The sequence below is a fragment of the Perkinsus marinus genome (assembly GCF_000006405.1).
Source record: "Perkinsus marinus ATCC 50983 genomic scaffold scf_1104296933122, whole genome shotgun sequence".
NCBI lineage: Eukaryota > Perkinsozoa > Perkinsida > Perkinsidae > Perkinsus > Perkinsus marinus.
The window spans coordinates 53,261-67,244 of NW_003215247.1; the positions used below are offsets into that span (position 1 = coordinate 53,261).

Genomic DNA, 13,984 nt, shown 5'->3' on the forward strand with positions numbered 1-13,984 from the left:
CTGGGGGTTCTGATCCGATTCGTGAGTAGAAGAGCATGCTTTCGCTTCTGATTCGTGACCCTGTCCTTGCTGACTCGAAAACTGTGCTTTAGAGTGCTCTGGGTTGCGCTAGCATCAGTTTTATACATTTTGTTGTGATTTTATGGCTCTTCGCTCCAAAGACGCTGATTTTGAGAACTTCTGCACCCAGGCCAAGTCTCTGATGGGTAATAGTAACAGCATCGGTCGCCTCTAGGGGAGGCTAAAGGGTAGGAACATGCCACTGTAACGGCAGGTAACGACCTAGACGATGATTGGCTCCTTGAGATGTGGAGTGGTGCAGATGGCGATCTCAATAGAGCTCTCAATCATGTACCGAGTAGCTAGGAGAATTTTACTAGAGGAAGTGCTGCTCTTCTTAGGTCCTGGACTCACCTGAAGACAAGGTTAAGCGAAGCGGAGGGGGGCATAAGTAAGAAGCTCTCTATGAGCAATCTCACGAAAAGGACTCTATGCTAGGTCTAGTAGTGCTGCTGCTCCTCCTCCGCCGCAGCCGCCGGCACCCAAGACCCCCAAGAAGAAGAAGCATCATAAGCCTTCTCCTCCTCCGGCACCTGCAGCTGATTGGGATGACGAGTAATATGATTAGACGATTCTTGACAGAATTGATACAGCCGTCGCGATATACGATAGACGATATAAAGTACCGGTGGTCAGCTTGCCGTTTTTGCTAGGTACGATGATCCGTTCTTCCAAACGCCAGTACCAGCAGCCCCTCCTGCACCTGCTCCCCAAGCAGCAGCAGCACCTCCACCACCACCTCCTCCTCCTCCTCAGCAGCAGCAGCAGCAGCAACCACCAGCTACGGTAGGTTCTCCGTACGGTAGGGCTTTGTTCCTACCATCAGCGTGCTCATAGGCCCCTGCTGTGCAACAACAAGGATATCAGCAGCCTGGTTACCCACCGCAGATGATGCCATCTCAGCCGGTAAGGGGTCATGGGGTACCAGTTATTGTAGTGAGTGAATTTTAGGGAATGTATTATAATGGACCTCAGCAGCCTATGAATACAATGCCCAATATGGCCATGCCGCCTCAGACCATGCCGGGGATGATGCCAGTAGGGATCATCTCAACTCTGCGAGCGAGATCGTTACCCACGCCCGATCCACTTGAGAGAATGCGTCTAACTCCTGGCGAAATGTTCTCATTTTTCGAGCTTATTGTGGTAGTCACCGAATCGTCTTCAGACACAGCCGGTAGGCATGGGACCGCCTGGTACGATGCCGCCTCAACAGTTGCCCATGGGTCCGATGAATCCTCAGGGTCTGCAGACACAACAACAAATGATGTTTGTAAGTCTTCCATGGTTGGTCGCTGTTAGCTTGTGTAACGGCTTGGTCTCAGATACAAAATCAACAACAGCAGCTACTCGTTAATCTTAAGTATCAACTGGATACGGTAATAGGGCTCAGCCAAAGTTGATATCTGCCGAGTAGTAGTTTTCTAGTGTGCACGTATAAATTAAAACATCTTTTTTAATCGCAGTTTTTCTGTATAGTGTGAGTTGTCTCCTCACCTTCCATCTCTCCGATGTTGTCAGGTGCTAGCTAATCCCGCCATGTTGCAAAACCCCATGCTCATGCAGCAGCTGTACGATACTATGTCTGTGAGTAGACGTTGTTGTCTGTTCTCATGGGAGCCTTGTTTTGGGTATCTTAGGCTGCAATGGAGGCACCGGCTACAACTCTACAGCTTTCTGAAAAAGCTCGACAGAATGAGCAGACGGCGCAGTTCATACAGATGATGCAGGTAGTGATATGCAGAAAGGGCCCCAGGAGAGGAATCAAAATTAGTCTACACGCTAAGCCAGTTGTCCACGTATATAAGTGGTTTCATCCCGCCATTGAGTATCCTGAGAGAGCTTGCCCTGACTAAGTCGTTGGTGAAATTTTCGTCATTGTTTGTGGAACTCGCTATTGCAGATCCTGTTGATATAGCAATCGTATTGTTTATCACTGGCTGTTCAGGCACAGATATCTCAAATGTTGGGTAATCCCCAGGTTGCGGCAAACCCTCAACTCTTGCAACATCTCAATACTCAAATGAATCAACTACGACTCATCACGATGCAGCATGTAAGAGCGGCGCTTTCATCTCGAATGCCTATATTGTTTTATATGCTTTAGGTTGCCTCCCAGAATCTGTTGGCGAATCCTGCAACGTCTCTCGCTCTGTCGTCGTCTCTTCTGGATAAGAGTCTTGGCTTCTCGTCCACGCCAGATCTCAAGAGTGCGCTAGCCGGTAGTGTTCCTTATAGTTGTCTGATATGCACCGGAAAGGTCTGTCTCAGAGCTCTCTGACTCGGATGAAGATGATGACGATGAGGAGTCGGATGGCGAGTGGTGGAAGGGGAAATCGGCCCCGAGCAAGAAATCAAAAAAAGCTGTGAGTCGATAGCGCAGGGGTGGAGAATATGCACATGGTCAACTACATGCGTTGGTGGCAATACCGGAGTTGTGAAAAAATTTTGGAAAATTCATATTGGTTTCTGAGCATTTCTATCCGAATTCGTATATGATTAATTAGTGAAGATACTCCGGGGCTCAACTGAGGGAGTCCAATATATATTCCGATTATAGTGATGACGAGACGTTGCTGCACAGTCTTGTTCGTCAGGGGTCCACGCCTGATTTATCCGCTACGAATCCCTTCAATGAACCGGAGGGGGAGGACGAGGTTGATGACGAGATAGCGACCAAGAAGAAGGATCGTAAGTTGGATGTGCATTGTGCCCAGTTATAAGAGCGCTGAAGGTGATCTCTAGGTCGGAAGGGGAAGAAGCGTACAGCATCAGCAAAGAGGATCAACAAGCTCATACGGAAGATAGGACTACGCCAGGCGCCAGTTGTTGCTCCTAGTAATGTCATTGTTGCCGATGCATGTCTGAGTATGCTTGCCAGGTGCTTCTCAGAGTAGCGCTATGATGATGATGCCGCCCCAGACGACCCCAATGGGTGGGTACTATCCGGGATATGGCCAACAGCAAGGATTCCCAACTGTTCCCAATATGATGTATCCGAGAACCACAGGATACATGATTTAGTTTGAGGGGAAGGCTGCTCGTAGCTGAACTGAGTTATTAAGGCGATGTAGTAGTTTCTGCGCTTCCGAAGTTGTAATAGTATAATAATAAGACGAAGTGCAGTTCGTTAAGTCTACATTCACCATTGAGCCAAGGTTACGGGGTATATCAATCCAGGCAAGGCCGCCTATTTCAACGAACGATCGAGTTTTGTTTAGTTATAGAAGCAATCGAGGTGGTAAGATAGTATATGCGATGTCCCAGCACAATGAGAGGGGCACATATAGCTCTCTAGTAGTTGAAGTAGTGTTACTGTTGCACAAAATGGTGCTTGAAAATCTTACTGGCACTTGAAATTATGCTATTCCTCGAAGAGCAAATGCTCGAATAGAGCATCTTAGGAGGGAGTAGAGAGAGGTGTTGCCAGAAGTAGAATAACTAGGTAGCCAATCACGTACTCGAAGAACTGAGAGGTTCAGTCCGAGACAAGTTGAGGAACAGCGCGAGAGGATGAGCGGTACACCAAATGTATCTTGAATATCCCACTCCTGGTCGCGCGGGCGTGGTAGGGTGGTTCGGTACGAACCGAACCTAGAAGTATCGATGAGGGGAACACACTCAGCGGCACAAGGGCTGAGTGGCCCTCAGTGAGTGTGCCGACAGTGCGTGCCTGCACCCTCTTCGATAATTGTTCCCGGGAGTGGAGGGATTTGGATGAAATAAAGAGGTTGCTCCAGCCCGCGACCAAGCCATGACGTACGGAAACGCGGGGAAGATCGGTTGTCCGTGAAAACAGTGAATCCTGGAAATGGTGAACCGAAATACATTTCCCGCGAACCCTGATAACAGTGAAGGAACTAGCGCGCGCCATGAGCGCGTGGCCACAAAATTCAAGCCGAGATCACCTCACGTCATATGTGTTGTAATCGACCGGTTGGTCTACACCTTTTCAATCTCAAATTCAGCAAGTGAAAGAACAAATTAGATGAATGAAATTAGACTATCGACGAGTGAAAGGTGATTTTCGCGAAATGAAAGTCCAAATTCGAAATGAAAGTTCGATTTTCGTGGACCGGTTGAAAATGAAAGTTCAAATTCGTAAATGAAATTCATGAATTCGGAAACGCAAGTTCAAATTCGTCGAACACAATACCAACGTTCGACCAATGAAAGCTCACTTTCATTCGATGGAAGAAAATTCTCGTTAGCGTTGTGCCACGGATTGTGACTTGCGACTCGCAAATTTGGAATGCTGATGGTGCTCTACGACCTGCACTGTAATGCTAGAACATCAGGATTAGCTAAATGCTAATTCTGAAACAGTACAGTGCAATTCAAAAATTTGCAATGAAGAATTTTCAGAGATTCGAACCGGAAGATTGTTCGAGTTTGATTCTCTAATGGAGGATCTCCATTGCCCTTCCGATGACATCGGAAGGATAATCGGGTCGGCACATGTTCGGTTGGGTTTCCGAACGGCCCAACCGGACTATCAGAACCGAACTGTGATCGACCGAATACCGAACCGGACCAAACTTCTACGAAAAGTTCAGGTTTCGACGGGTTACATCGATCCCGGACCGACGGTCCGACGGACCGATGTGACCCAACGTTCCGGAGAACCACCCGTGAATCTCACTCAGTGCAATAACTGTTCATATTTGAGAAGTACCTCGAGCAGTCTTCGCACATTGTGCGAGTTGCCAACTCGTGGAATGTGAATAGCGCATATCGAGACGTGGCGAAAGTGGGCTTTCATTGGTCGAAATTGGTCTTGTGTTTGACGAATTTGAACTTGCGTTTCCGAATCCATAAATTTCATTTACGAATTTGAACTTTCATTTTCAACCGGTCTCCGAAAATCGAACTTTCATTTCGAATTTGAACTTTCATCTCGTGAAAAACACCTTTCACTCGTCGAAAATCAAATTTCATTCAGCTAATTTGTTCTTTCAATTGTTGAACTTGAGATTGAAAAGGTGTAGTGGTTAGGCGTTAAAGTTAGTAACCGACTGTCCAAGTTTCTAATCCTGTGATCATTATTATGGTAATTTTGTAATTGAGACCCGGTTCAACCGCGGCGGTCGAGGTATTGACCAGCTCGGGCCAGTAATCTTGCCTAACTCAGCTGGCACGCCTCCTCAGCAGTTACTCCGGGTCCACGAGTTGTAATACAATGCTATCGAGGAGCTCAGTATAGAAGTTGTATTTGTTCATGTTCAAGAGGAACATGCATTGGGACCTGTTGCCTCATGCATTGCTATTTATCCTTGTGGTACTGCCAGAATTGTTCATCAACAAGGTTCCCATACTTCTCCTATAGTCACTACATTGGACTCAAACGCTTTGCTCATGGCAATCGCGTATTTCAGCTAGTTGGTTACGGATTGGAAACTCACTCCCTCGTAATGGAACAGTGGAACAGAAGACAAAATATTTGATCAAAAGTGGACTGGAGACGACACAGATTTCCGGAGCCCGAAGAAAGAGCACCATTCAGTACTTCGGAAGTACTACTTCCTATCCACAACCATGGCATAGGGTGACTCGAAAGCTATTACTAGACCGTTCGTGTTGCTCCTACTTTTGAAAAGTCGCTTCAAGACACGCAACGAAGAACTAGGCGTGAGAAAGATGACAATCTGTATAATATGGGCCCCGGACCTCAGTGGTCCAAAGCGCTGCGATTCTTGTGAGCAAGCTGACTACTCGAACATTAATCAACCGGAGAGAGAGTAGTCATTGAAAGTTGAATCGGTTCGGGAAGGAATGGTAGAAAAATTACTGATATTTAGGATACCGGTGCGGGCGAGTTTGTTGTTCACTATTGTCAGGCTTTCACCCGCTTTAGTGGGAGAAAAAGTCCCTACAACGGATTCACACGCCCTTCACCTTTTTCAGGATTCACTGTTTTCAGGCGGGGCCGGGAAGATCGTCTCACCTCACAGTTACATCTCTGCAGTGCGAATTGCTAGCGAAGCGACGCGACCATCCGCATCGGTATTTAGCTTACGTTAACAAGTAAACCCGTGATATCGTTTTACGAACGTAGCCACTTGGTACTAACTATATTAAGCCTGCTCAGAGCTGGGCAAAGTCCCGGTTACCGTGCTCTTACCAGACGGTAGGAGGCGGGTTGGGAAGGAGAGTGCCGTGGCGGCGCCACCAGGTAAGCCTGATTGCGGATGTCTCACACCCACTAGCTTCACCGAAATCATGCCACCGTTCGTTCGTTCACATATACCGCAGCGCGATAATCACACTCCAAAAGTGATCTATAGCGGTCAGCTGAGTGGACTAGGTCACCAAGCGAGTCTCATTGTTCAACTATCGGATACTTTCCTCAACCAATCCACCCACATCCTGTTGAAGTTAGCTTGGGAGGTATGAATAGTCCAGCGAGAGTCGTCCGCTAGAGAGCATGAGGACACTCTTTGGGGTTGGCGAGAGAATCCTGTGATCTCGCTGCTACTCCTTGGGAGGGAAGCATCCATCGTTTCAAGTTTCCAGAAATTCTTTTCACAGGATTTCGTGGTTTGGTCTCTCGAGTCTCACGAGTTCTGTGTCAACGTAGGATGCTTTCGCCCCACTACGGTAGTGCCACTGCCCACTACTCCAAACTAACTGAACGACTGGATTTTGTTGGACAACGAAGTGTATTCCGTTTAATGGAGTGATGAAAGCAATAAGACAGAAGAAAATACTCGACCAAAGTCGTGATACCAAGTCAATGCGACACGACGAATGAAGTGATCTGTGATCCTTCTGAGGGAATGAGACGCAGAGGGTACGACTCGCATCATGCGAGTCCTCCTCACTAGCAGTTAACCACTGAGAAAACGCTACTATCCTCCCCGAGAATGACTCATAGATATATTTCGGAGGAGGTAGCAGCGACGCGATCAATGAGCTACAATCATAGATGAGCACAAGTGGAGTCGAAGAAGCGACAGCATTGCGAGAGTCGGCCTTGAACAAACATTCTGATTTCATTTGCACGGCATCACTATCACGGCCCTAGATCGATGCTTCGGCTCAATGTGGAGCTCTGTCACGTTCCCTCCGATGAGCGAGCCCTCGATAACCGTATTTGCTGGGCCCCACAGCTTGAAGTTAACGTCCCAATCACAAGGCCAGGCAGGGAATAGCATGATGCCCTCCTCTTTATCATCCAATGGTTGTAGCAGCATGTACGTCATGGCGTTGTTCATAACAGCGTAATGCTCCGCCGAGGGGGGATAGTTTCGCAGGCGTGGTGCGAAAACAGGAAAACGGTATCCCTTGGCTGGACCGAGCTCTGCCCTAGCCACCACTAGAGATTGGGCAGTTTTCGCCAGACCGAGAAGAGCAGCGTCCATCACGTTTTGGTCCCATCCCACATCCGAAGTAAAGCGACGCTCTTTGAATGTAATTCTTCCCACCTGTTTATATGGGGACTTTGCAGTGATGATACGATAGGGATGAACAGCATAGAGGTCAGCATTTTCGACATTAGCAGGTCCAGGGCTACAGACCTCGCATGGCGCCAACTTCCAACCCCAAGTCTTAGCTTTGGTGAGGGGCACAAGGGGTAAGACAGACAGTAGCTTCTTCCATCTCAAGCGTTGTTCTGATGAGGTGAGATCATAGGGAAGTTTGACAAGGCGTGTGACAACAGCCCAGAGACCGGAAATAGTCGGCTGGTCATTCTTAGAACAGTTTTTACCAGCTACCATGTCTTTATATCCAGGACACTGCCAGGTCTCGACAGCTTGTGCTGGGAATAGCACCATCCTGCCCTCGACATCCTTCGCAGTCCTCCATTGGGAGAAGAAATTAATGACGGCGTCCATCAGGGGCAAGTTGGCCTTTAGGACATCGCGGTCCTTCGTCCAAGCGTAATGATCCAACATGAGAAGACAGAGATCGAGAGCTCCTTGAAGATTGAAGTGATTCCAACGGTCTTCGGCGTACCAGATAGGTGGATCTATGCTGCCTGCTCTTCCACAACCGTAAGTATCTGGATGTGTGGTACCGATAAGCGGATGTACGTATTCATCCCAGAAGGCAGTCGGACCCTTCATGTGGGGATAGTATAGAGCAGTCTTCGCCATGGTTCCATTCAAAGTTCGCTTATAAGCCTCAAACAACGTCTGTTGCATCGCAAAATCTCCTGCTGGCAGCATATTGTAGTAGGGTGCACGCAAATTTTGCCACCAGTTTAGACCTCCCCACTGACGATAGTCAGGATCGTTGCGCTGTGCAGTGAACAGCATTCCATTGAACTTGATGGGGAGCGGCTGCCGTGCTTGAAGACCCTGGAGATAACGCTGGAGTGCATATTTCTCACTCACGAGCGCCGCGTTTTCCCCAGAGATGCTTATCCAACTCGTTTCCCAGAAGCCTTTCCACCAATACACATGGGCTTTCCACGCCGGTAGCGGCTTATATTTATCAACAAGTGCTTCCGCGTCAGCGATCGCTTCCGATACAGCTCCTTCTTCTCTCGTTACTACCGAGATAAGATTCGACAAGGTGTTAACCTTCGCCTCTGTGCGGACGACCCCATCCGATATCCCACTCATAGATTCAGAGAACCTCCAAATAGCAACAGTAGACCTATCACGCAATCTATCTCCAAAACTGCTGGATGCTGATTCAAGGTTCAACTGCTTGAGAGTACTCGCTACAAAGTTGGAGCCATTGTTGGCGTGTCCCCATCCACCGGTGATACCATTAGGGCGCAGTACATAGAAATCCGCGCTGATATCGTACGTGAGGCAGTCGAATTGTGGCTTCAGTCGAGACGATGATGGTCGGAGAAGTTTCGCAGTGGCTGTTATGGTAACCTTTGTCGGTGAGCTGATATTAACTGCCAATACATCGTCGTTAGCATCGACGTAGGCAACGATGCGTGTGGGAGGGTTTCCAATATCAATCGATACAGTCCCCATGCTGGAGTTGAGTACCTACGGGCAGTGATGCGAACTTGGAAAGGACAGCGCCAAATTGCTCTTTACGGAAAAACACCCACCTGTTTGAAGGGGGTTTCGGATCCCGAAGTCCAAGGGCTAGGCGAGAAGTGATATATGACCTCGCCGACTTTCATGATCTCTCCGGCTTCATTCCAAGCACGTTGGTCGGATATGAGTATTCCCACGACCGGCTCCCATTCGTCTTTGTTGTCTACAAAGACATTGGCGGCTAAACCACCGTTGCCGATCGGCATCGAGTTGACGTAAGTAGTGGCGTCCTTCTCGGAGAGTAGATTCGTCCAGGTCACAGAGGGAGGTTGGTAGGACCAAGCCAGCCGAGCGGTGAAAAAACAGACCAGGAGTTGGAACGGAGCGTGCATAAGAGATGGGTAGCGCTACAGCAAATGATCCAGGTGATTGGAATCGGTGGCTTGATTAAATCAACGACACTCGAAGCGTCTCGTTATGAAATCTCCAGATTCCGTTCGCCTCTTTGCGCGCAGGTACAGCCCTTGCAACGTTGCGTGAAACTCACGCCGTGAATGCCGCGTGTGAGTAGCCATGTGTCGACCACGTGGCCTAAGGTGCGTGGGTGCCCTGGACCACCATGTCTAAGATCGTTGACCCCTCCACTCAACGCTCGACAGGAAGCCTCAGTCCTTCCATACAGCCCCGTCGTCCATTTCCCTAGGAGACGCATGATGTGTCGCACATCCCTATTATTTCTGGCAGTTCTGACGGATACTGATCGTAGAGTTACGCCCACGTTGAGCTGACAGCTTCAGCCAATACTATCATCATTGATGACAGTATTGGGTATCATAGAAGGAGCGACATGAGCTACGGTCCGTAGCTCATATCGCCTTTCGTGCTGTTCAGAAGATATCCTATTGGCATAAGGGGAATCCAATAACTCAAAATCGCAAAACGTGCTCACGTGTTCGACACCAGACGGAACCCACGTGGTTCCACCATCTTATTGAACGCTGTCACATTGGTTGTCCAAAAAAAATCAAGATTACAAGCTTTAGTCAACACTTCGGTTATAACGGAGACTCGGGTGATGGTTCTCGCGATGGGAGCGAGGTACGAAATCCAAGGAATCTTCCCAGAATCCAATGAAAAAGTACGGAATTTACTGCGCTGTCTCCAGCGAGAGCGCAGGGCGGGCGAGTGTCCTCAATTCTTGCCCGTTGGGCATTTCGGCCAGCGCAATACCGCTAGTGAGTAGTCGCAGGTGTGCCACTTGGTGCGATAACCACCCGTTCGGCTTCCACGGTGGAAGTTCCACCCAATCGAATAGAAGCCAACCATGCTAAGCGCTGATCCTAACCTCGAGATATTTTCGGCCGCGAATTCCGTCAAGTGCACATTGGAACCCTCAATTTCAGCCCTTTGAGAAAAGCGATTCCGTTGTTAGGAACTTCGGGGACCGAAGTTCGGGTTTTCCAGCCATTCACTTCTCTTCCTGGAAAAACCCCGAGCCGCTCAGAAGACCTATCACGCAATCTATCTCCAAAACTGCTGGATGCTGACTGGAGGTTCAACTGCTTGAGAGTACTCGCTACAAAGTTGGAGCCATTGTTGGCGTGCCCCCATCCACCGGTGATACCATTAGGGCGCGGTACATAGAAATCCGCGCTGATATCATACATGAGGCAGTCGGATTGTGGCTTCAGTCGAGACGGTGATGGTCGGAGAAGTTTCGCAGTGGCTGTTATGGTAACCTTTGTCGGTGAGGTGATATTAACTGCCAATACATCGTCGTGAGCATCGACGTAGGCAACGATGCGTGTGGGAGGGTTTCCAATATCAATCGATACAGTCCCAAGGCTGGAGTTGAGCACCTACGGGCAGTGATGGGAACTTGCAAAGGACAGCGCCAAATTGCTCTTCACGGAAAAGTACCCACCTGTTTCAAGGTGGTTTTGGATCCCGAAGTCCAAGGGCTAGGCGAGAAGTGATATGTGACCTCGCCGACTTTCATGATCTCTCCGGCTTCATTCCAAGCACGCTGGTCGGATATGAGTATTCCCACGACCGGCTCCCGTTCGTCTTTGTTGTCTACAAAGACATTGGCGGCTAAACCACCGTTGCCGATCGGCATCGAGTTGACGTAAGTAGTGGCGTCCTTCTCGGAGAGTAGATTCGTCCAGGTCACAGAGGGAGGTTGGTAGGACCAAGCCAGCCGAGCGGTGAACAAACAGACCAGGACTTGGAACGGAGCGTGCATAAGAGATGGGTAGCGCTACAGCAAATGATCCAGGTGATTGGAATCGGTGGCTCGATTAATTCAACGACACTCGAAGTGTCTCGTTATGAAATCTCCAGATTCCGTTCGCCTCTTTGCACGCAGGTACAGCCCTTGCAACGTTGCGTGAAATTCACGCCGTAAATACCGCGTCTGAGTAGGCATGTGCCAATCATGAGGCGTAGGGTGCGTGGGTGGCCTGGACTACCATGTTTGAGATCATCGGCCCCTTCACTCAACGCCCGACAGCGAGCCTCAGTGCTTCCATACAGCCTCGTCGTCAATTTCTCTTGAATGATGATGAGGGAACGAATGATGTGTCGCACATTCCCTATTGTTTCTAGCAGTTCTGACAGATACAAATAGTTGATAAGTATATTACCGTAGTCCGTACTAATGAGATTTGATTAGATAGAAATGTGGCGGGCTTTGCTGGAGACAGTTTTGCGCCAGTGGCTAGACCCTTCAATAATCAAATAATGTGACACAAGGGTCACCCTTGTGTCACATTATTTACTCGTCCCCCAGTTTTCGGTCCGAACACAACTGCTCCTTCCTACTATCCCTACAACAAGGTTCACCGTGAACCGTTCACGGAGACAGGCTCCACCAAAGCACACGCAATTACGTGACGCTAGTGGTGAGACACCAATGGTGACGTGACGCTCCTGCCTGGCTGTCTCTGAATTAAATAATTTAATAAGGGGCGGCTCCAGGCCTACCAGTAGAGGGGGGCTCAGGGGGAGCGGGAATTTTCTCGTGGGGGGCACTTCGATTATACATAACAACATGCCTCGAAGACGAAACCTCAAAGTCTAGCGGCTATATCGTCGTCGGATTCTCCGTCAATGACGGTTAATGACGGACCGTCATCAACTGTCTAATCTACCGCTGCCTGTCCCATGAGGTTTTTTTACGGAATCATAATCAAGAGTGAAAAATTAGGGAGCAATAGTTATTCACTTACAATAAATATCATTATAAATGATATATGTCATAGCAACAGCAACAAAAGCGCAACTGATTCTCACCTATTTCAACAAACACAAATTTCGCTCAGCGAAGCGATGATCAGCGATCATTGATCACCCGGTGATCAGCGTTTGTCGGTTCGATAATGTCGATTCGCTAGAGTCGGTTTGACTCTAGCGGTGAGCACCACCACTGGAGATACGCAGATAGTTCACAATCCCGCGTATGGTCGAGAAGGTACGTTTACTGGTAGAGCGAGAGCTAGTGTAAGAGATTCATGAAAGCCAAACCATTTCCTCAGGCTCTCCCTCCTGTGGGCCGCAGACTGTGGCCTCAGGAATACATACAATTATTGTATTACGTAGGTATGTCATTTCTTTCCCTTTCCAGAAATCTCGTAGTAAAACAATATCTAGTTTTGGCAGTCTCACTTTCGTTGCCTCGTTGAAATATTTACGATGGAAGTTCCAATGGAACCATCATGGAACATTCCGACCAAAACGTCCACGCCGAGAAAGCTGGCATTGATAGCTTCCCGGCGTCATAGCAAAAACACCTTTGTAGAGGCCCCTGATATGTGGCGCAAATTCGATGCGCGCAAGTGTCGGAACTTCTAACGATTCATGAGAGTCCAAAGTGAGCCCACAAAACACACAAGATATGCATGGATCTCGCCCCCCCTCCAGGTGGGCAAGCCTCGGTCCCCCAGGGGCGGCCGCCCCCCGGCGCCCCCCCCCTACCGCCGCCCCTGCTTACAAACACTAGTGTCCCAGAGGCTTGTGCTTGCTAAGCCAACCTATGTCTAAGGGACGACTAATGGGATCGACAAGGACGAAAGTAGCGAGTGTAACAAAGGGATATGACTATAGAACTCCAAAAGAGAACGAATTCGACGCCTAGCCGTTTCAGCCGTTTCGACAAGACAATATGAAACTGCCTAGCGGGGTAAAGCGATCGCTACACTGCCGCCGCCGCTAGACGGAGTTGATGAAGCATACTACGAGTAGGAGGGCCTCTACCAGGTTGAGCATCGATAGCGTCAGCATACAGGCGCCTTTGCTCTGGGGAGAGCTTTTTGGTGATCGCACTATCTTTGGCATAAGCGGCCTTGAAGTTACGAGGTGGTCTCGCAATAAGATCTTTCCAAGGGATCTTGATACAACATCTTCCGTCGGGGGCATCACGGTCGTCAACCAGAGTGACAGGGAGGTCCACGGCCTTGGGGCTGATCTTCACTCGTTGGTGGTTGATAGACACATCGACGATGTGTGAGTGTGATGTGAGTGGAAATTCAGTACGATATTCTGTGTTTGGAAATTTCAAGGTGGAAATTTCCGGAATTTCCAGGAAATTTCCGCCAAGATGCTTCCGGGCTTCTGCGCTAGCGCGCAGTCGGATCGAGGAGGTACAGAAGAGCGAGATCACGAGTTGGAGAGTCGTTTCGTGGGTCCATGCGTTACATTGTCAATTGCGTGTCGCGTTCAGTTCGAGAGCCAACGATGGCTCGAAAGGGATGTAGTTGCGTCAATCACGGTCACGAGTCGTGGCTCACGACTGACGATCCGTCAAAGCAGCTTTGCGAGAGACAGGTTTTCGCTCTCGAAAGACCTCGTTTTTGGGTGGTCGAATTCTGTTCAGTATCTCGAAGAAGTCTGGTTTATCCATGTCTTTGAAGGCTTTCCTGTTATATTGCCTATCTCTTAATGGCTCCCTCGTCGCGTAGAGAAGCTCTATCTTCGACCCC

General features: G+C 48.9%; 3 protein-coding genes across 3 annotated transcripts; 1 reads left to right on the forward strand and 2 right to left on the reverse strand.

Moving 5' to 3' along the window:
• Positions 1-142: 142 nt before the first annotated feature.
• Pmar_PMAR009524 (Alpha/beta-gliadin A-V precursor, putative) lies at positions 143-3,233 on the forward strand (the record flags this gene model as incomplete). The annotated part of the gene is made up of 17 exons (XM_002785248.1): positions 143-206; positions 275-351; positions 402-451; positions 499-615; positions 714-846; positions 898-966; positions 1,012-1,098; positions 1,229-1,333; positions 1,386-1,439; positions 1,582-1,647; positions 1,701-1,790; positions 2,009-2,116; positions 2,168-2,282; positions 2,332-2,426; positions 2,658-2,751; positions 2,806-2,898; positions 2,942-3,233. The coding sequence occupies 17 exons, from the start codon at positions 143-145 to the stop codon at positions 3,082-3,084; spliced, it is 1,560 nt and encodes a 519-aa protein (XP_002785294.1). The 3' UTR covers positions 3,085-3,233.
• A 3,819-nt stretch (positions 3,234-7,052) lies between these two features.
• Positions 7,053-9,397, reverse strand: Pmar_PMAR009525 (hypothetical protein; the record flags this gene model as incomplete). Its single annotated transcript, XM_002785249.1, has 2 exons — positions 7,053-9,011; positions 9,077-9,397. 2 exons carry the CDS (start codon positions 9,395-9,397, stop codon positions 7,053-7,055), a joined length of 2,280 nt encoding a protein of 759 aa, XP_002785295.1.
• Positions 9,398-10,929: 1,532 nt separating this feature from the next.
• On the reverse strand, positions 10,930-11,081 carry Pmar_PMAR009526 (hypothetical protein; the record flags this gene model as incomplete). Its single annotated transcript, XM_002785250.1, has 1 exon — positions 10,930-11,081. A coding segment is annotated over one exon (152 nt), but the record flags the coding sequence as incomplete, so codon positions are not given.
• Positions 11,082-13,984: the final 2,903 nt, after the last annotated feature.